The sequence below is a fragment of the Natator depressus genome, chromosome 7 (assembly GCF_965152275.1).
Source record: "Natator depressus isolate rNatDep1 chromosome 7, rNatDep2.hap1, whole genome shotgun sequence".
In the NCBI taxonomy this organism is placed as follows: Eukaryota; Metazoa; Chordata; order Testudines; family Cheloniidae; genus Natator; species Natator depressus.
Genome location: NC_134240.1, coordinates 57,728,056 through 57,734,241, shown reverse-complemented (window position 1 = coordinate 57,734,241; position 6,186 = coordinate 57,728,056). Strand labels below are relative to the sequence as shown.

Below are 6,186 nucleotides of genomic sequence, written 5' to 3'. Positions count from 1 at the left end.
CCCCGACTGATCCCCCTGCTCCATGTGCCCCCCACAAACATCCCGGGACAGCCCCCCCACTCCGTGTGTCTCCCAGATGGCCCCCTGAGACAGACACTCCCCCCAGCTCTGTGTGTCCCCCCTGCATGGGACAGATGTGCCATGTGCCCCCCCACATGCTCCCCAGGACAGCCCCCACTCCATGTGCCCTTTTGCATGGCCCCCCAGGGAGATCCCCCCCACTCCATGTGCCCCCCGTAGGCCCCTCAAGACAGCTCCCCTGCTCCGTGTGCCCCCTGCATGGCCCCCTGAGACTCCATGTGTCCCCCCTACCCGGGACAGCCCCCCACTCCATGTGCCCCCCTGCATGGCCCCCCAGACAGATCCCCCCACTCCGTGTGCCTCCCCCTGCATTCCCCCTGGCCCAGGACAGCCTTCCCGCTCTGTGTGCCCCTCCACACACACTCCAGGATAACCCGCCCACACTGTGTGCCCCCTTTCATAGACCCCCAGGACATCCCTCCTGCCTCCATGTGCCCTCCCGCACAGGCCCCCAGAACAGCCTCCCCCACCTCCAGCTCCAGGTGCTCAACCACACACAGCCCCCCGGCTCTGTATGCCCCCCATGCCTGGGACAGACCCCATCGGCTCCTCCTCCCCGCCCTGGCACGGCCCCCCAAGACATACCCCTTCGACTTCATGTGCCCCCCTGGGACAGACCCTTGCTCTGTGTGCTCCCGCAGCCCTGCCCCACCAGGTTAGTTCCCCTGTGCTCCATGTGCCCCTCCCACTGGACAGCCACGGCACCAGACCCCCACTCCATGCCTCCTGGACCAGACCCCCTAGTTCCATGTGCCCCAAACAGGAACCAGCCCCCGCCCCCAGCTCTGTGTGCCTCTCAACAGGGATCAGTCCCCCCTGCTAAGTGTTCCTCCCCCAACAGGGACCAGCTCCAAGGGTGACCGCCTTTGTTGGATGGAAATAAGGGAAAACCACATCAAAGGTAAGGGACAAAGCTTTGTTTTAAGGGATGTTTTAGGGAAATACCATTTCCCGTAGCACAGCAGGTATTTTTCGGGCATGTGTACATTTCCTCTGCCCTCAAACATACAGTGCAGTCATCATAAGCTTATTTAAAATGGTACTTACCTGTTTTAAAACATTTCAGCACATCTTTGTGGGTTTTTTTTATGTCAATTCATAAAACTCTTTACATGTCCAATCAAAATTAACGTTAACTTGAAGTTCAGCTTTAACAGCTTCAATATTTAGCAAGTTTCTGCAGTCTCTCCATATCTGTGTATCAAGGAAAATATTCTTTCCACTGCTGCATTTGAGGTTGGAATGAACATAATAAATTCCACAAATTTTAAGAAATTGGGAGAAGAATAAGCAGGCTACCATAGTTCAAAGCCCTGTCCTTTCCCCTGCATACGGTACTCACTGAATCTTTTTTACAATAAAACATAGCAGTGCTGCCCGTGGTTAGTATTTGCTGTTTACTTAGCCATTCATGAACCTTTCCCTTTCCAGAAGTTTTCTAAATCAGTCCTAGCATTTCCTTACCTGTGTTACAAGTGCAAAACCAAAGGGCCAGGTTGGAAAAACTTCTGAATATTTAACATATTTTAACAGCCAAAGTGTCAAATGTGAAGCAACATCCATGATTTTTATTTTAGGTGTGCAATTCAGCATAGTCTTAGGTGAAGCTTTTTTTATTTTTATTTTTTAGCGTTGTGGTTAGTTTTTATTAAAAGACCATGTTTCTTCAGGCTGAATTCTATGCTGAAAACAAGCTTCGATCAACATTTATGTGGCTTAGTGCTCATCTGCACAGATCAGATTCGGCCTTCCCTTACTTGTGGCAAATCAATGAAATAAGGGAGTCAAGGAATGTCCCTTAAGGTAAAGGACAGGTGGTCATAAGAACGGCCATACTGGGTCAGACCACAGGTCCATCTAGCCGAGTATCCTGTCTTCTGGCAGCGGCCAATGCCAGGTGCCCCAGAGGGAAAGAACAGAACAGGTAATCCTACCAGACCCCCCCAACCTCAGTGTATTGACTGGTTAGTAAGACTGACAGAGAACCAGTTTAAAGGAATGTCCCCCTACCTGCATCTATCATCGGGGTTTGTTGTCAGACACTTAAAACAAATAAACCAACTAGGATGTGTGGGTGTAAACAACCAAGGTATTTATTAAACCATCAACAGTTCTAAACAAGGTAAACCAGAGGTGAACCAAATGAATAGGAACACAGGTAAAGCAAGGACCCTCACAACAGGTGATATAAAGGTAAGTACAGGACCAGTAGTATGTTGACTGTGACTGGGTGTAAGTTCCATCCCCTAGGACGGGACCCAGGTAAGAGGACTCTCGAGACGACAGGACAGCTCCGGACTCCAACCAGGTAGGTGGTTTCTTGCCTTTCAGTAAAAAGGGCAGGAAACTATACCTCAGGAGGGTGAAGAAGGGCAGCCAAGCTGGATTCCTAGTTATTGTTTGGGCATTTCAAGATGGTGCACCTATGATGTTAAGCACCGAAGTTTTCCCCCTACATTCCCCTCCTTGCCGGTGAGGGACCCTATATTGGGAGTTCCGATGCCGGCACACAATTACATGGGGGCACATTGGCACACCTTGACTTGTGCCTCAGTTTACCAAACTTATGTTGCGACCACCTGCATTGCGCTAGATACAGTACAAACATTACAAATTGTAACACAAACAAAACAAACAAGGCATGTGTAAGCATATGCCAGGCATCCACCACTTTGGTGGGGTCGGAGAACAAAGATGTCCACCATCTGCTGGTTGAGGCAGATTTTTTAACCCTTTTTAGGACTGCTTCAATTTGATTGGACGAGTGGTGGACTGTGATTAAGGTAGAGCTACCCCGTTCCATCACTTCAAATGCCTAGTCAGCTCAGGATGCTCCATTAGTTGACTAATGAGTGAAGTATTAAGGCCCAAACTGAAAGGTTCAACATGGTCATACTTGTAAAATGAAGTGTTGATGTTTCTGGATGTCATTTGCTCTGACTGAAAATCAATATCACATCCCTTAATCATCAACACAAAGCATAAGCACAAATTTGAATACACATTATTGTTGATGGCATTAAATGTGTTTACCACCAGAGACTTACAGGTACTGTGGAGACATACACAGTTGTCATTGATCACCACCACCTGAGAATGTTCTGGTGTCTTGGGCTGTAGCTCGTAATGACACCTGCTTTCATCTGTGCTTAGACAAGTGTGCTTCCCTAGGAATAGCTCCGATGGACATAGGTACCCCTGATTATCTTCCCATAAGCACAAGCTGACATCTGCCACATGATAGTCTGTCCCTTCTCGGATTACCCAGTGGGGGAGAGCGGTAGGCATCGTAATGATGCCGTTTGCTATGATACCAAGAGGGAGCAGCGAATGTGCCCATTGGACAGTGCTGTTCATAATTGTTAAGACTCGAGCTGTGACCACCTTTGTGTCCAGGTTGTACGCAAAGTCAAGCAGCTTTCACCAGGCATAATGTTCAGCCTCAAATGGAGAGACATCCTTATGCATGATGTTCCTCAGTTCTACAGATAGGGTTCCTTGAAAGCCTGCCCTAAGGATACCGCTGGACACAGTTTGTATCCATCCTTTTACCTTGGTATAAGCAAGGGCCCAAGACAGGTTACCTTGTAGACCTTCGATACCCTGCAGCATCCTGGTGGAGTCCTGCTTTTGGGCATGGTACCAGTCCTTGATGACGGTGGACAAGTCGTATCCAAGGTCACCAATCTTATTAAGGGCCTAAGAAAGGGTCTGGTTTAATGCGGCCACTTTCCAACCTAAATTGCTAACTCTACGGCTAGGGACCCAGTTTCTATGGAGCTTACAAGCCCAAGTCCAGCTCCAACTCCTCCCATGATCTTAGCGGCAAGGTCTCGTCTCCCACAGTCTCGGTACCTGGGCTCCGCACCTCGAACCCATGCTTCCCAACCTAGCACTGCAGATCTTACAAAAGGCAAGCATTTAAGTTCCATGCTGCTGACTAAAACCTGCAGACTGACGCTGACTCTCTTGACGGAATACCGAGGGTCTGAGATGACGAGACATCTAAGTTCTCATTTACCACTATGGTCTGATGTGACTGATCTGTGGGCAGGGGTGGCAGGTTTGTAGAAATTTTGGTGGTGCCCAGAACCCCCCCAAACTCCATCCCCCACTTGCCCCAAACTCCACCCCCCACCTGCCTAAGGCTCTGGGAGGGAGTTTGGGTGCAGGGAGGAGGTCTGGGGTTCAGGCCCTGGGCTGGGGCAGGGGATTGGGGTGCAGGACAGGTGAGAGGTTGGGCTCTGGAAGGGAGTTTGGGTGGGGGAGGAAGTCTGGGGTGCAGGCTCTGAGATGGAGTTTGGGTGCTGGGTACAGGCTCTGGGGGTGGAGGAGGGGGTGAGGGGTGCAGGCTCTGGGATGGAGTTTGGGTGTAGGCTCTGGGCTTGGGCAAGGGGTGAGGGTTCAGGAGGGGGTGAGGGGTGCAGGCTCTGGGAGGGAGTGCGGAGGGCTGGGGTGCAGGCTCTGGGAGGGATTTGGGGGGCAGGAGAGGGTGTGTGGGAAGGGGGTGGGGGGGTGCAGGCTCTGGGACGGAGTTTGGGTGCTGGGTGCAGGCTCCGGGCTAGGCCACGGGGTGGGGGTGCAGGATGGGATGAGGGGTGCAGGCTCTGGGACAGAGTCTGGGTGCTGGCTCTGGGCTGGGAGTGGGGGTGCAGGCTCTGGAATGGAGTTTGGGTGTAGGCTCTGGGCTTATGCAAGGGGTGGGGGTACAGGTGGGGGTGAGCGGGGCAGGCTCTTGGAAGGAGTGCGGAGGGTTGGGGTGCAGGCTCTGGGAGGGAGTTTGGGGGCAGGAGAGGGTGTGTGGGAAGGGGGTTGGGGTGCAGGCTCTGGGATGGAGTTTGGATGCTGAGTGTAGGCTCTGGGCTTGGGCAAGGGGTGGGGGTGTAGGAGGGGGTGAGGGGTGCAGGCTCTGGGACAGAGTTTGGGTGCTGGCTCTGGGCTGGCGATGGGGGTGCAGGCTCTGGGAAGGAGTTTGAGGATAGAAGGGGGTGCAGAGGGAGGGGGTGCAGGCTCTGGGAGGGAGTTTGGGGATGGGAGAGGGGGAAATTCACCTTTCTCTGGCCACCGCAGTCCTGCACGTCCCAAATTCCCCCCACCTCCTCTTCTCACCCCACTGCCCCCTCCCACCTGTCTCCTATTCCCCCCAAGGCCACCACCTCACCTTACATGTGCGTCTTCTACAGGGTCCAGGCACCACATGAGTGCCACGCCTGCGTGGCTCCACTAATTAGATGGGTGGCCCTTCATTGTGTTATGTGCAGCCGCGCACCTTAGAGGGAACTATCCACGGACCACCTGAATGGAGCAATGGTCCGTGGACCACAGTTTGAGAACCTCTGATCTAGAGGCTTTGGCAGAGTCCTTCCGGTGAGCCTTTACTTTACACAGGGCTGTGTTTCCCTTGCGGTTGGAAGCCAGCTCCCATGCACGTCTCAAGTACGCTGCGTACTTGATTGGCTTTCCATTGGCAGATCTCATGCTCCGCTACATCCAGATGGGCATCCACGATGTAAGTGCTGCTCGCACCACCCATTCTGAGTCGGAACAGATGCACAAGTGCTTGCTCCTGTCCCCCTCATACAGTATGGTTACTATTGCCACCACTTCCTCAGCTTGTGCTGAATGGGGCTTGACAGTTCCTTGCAGCACTCGCTGGGAAGAGGGCTGAAAAGCAGCATACCCACTTCTTGGGTGGCCATCCTGGTAATAGTAACTTCCATCCACAGCCCAGATGGTTAAACCCTGCTCCTTTGCCTTACTGTAGCTGGGTTCGATACGGAAAGGTGACACGATGACTGGGTCCGGTGCACTCATGTTCCTGGCCTTCGGTCTGCAGTGCATACAGTAGTATGCTCAACTGGGTTGATCTCTGCACTGTGATGTCTTTATTCAGGAGGTTGAGGGTCCAGTTGGCCAAACGAAGGGATGACACCCTTCCCTCGTTCACCCAACCAGAGGGGACGTACCTTACTGGGGTGTAGGAAGTCCTGAGGATGATGGGGGACATTCCCACCAGGTACTCCCAGTGGCTGAGTGCCCAAACTAAGGTGAGTACCTCCCACTGGCAGGCACTGAACTGCCTCTCGACTTCACTCATGACTCTGG

At 52.7% G+C, this 6,186-nt stretch overlaps 1 protein-coding gene across 1 annotated transcript in view; it reads left to right on the top strand.

Moving 5' to 3' along the window:
• Positions 1-684: 684 nt before the first annotated feature.
• FRMPD2 (FERM and PDZ domain containing 2) overlaps positions 685-6,186 on the top strand; it is a 176,520-nt gene continuing 171,018 nt past the window's right edge. The window contains exons 1-2 of the mRNA XM_074958563.1: positions 685-736; positions 923-982. Of these exons, the coding sequence (XP_074814664.1) occupies positions 955-982 (28 nt within the window). The 5' untranslated portion in view covers positions 685-736; positions 923-954. The remainder of the gene's footprint in view (positions 737-922; positions 983-6,186) is intronic.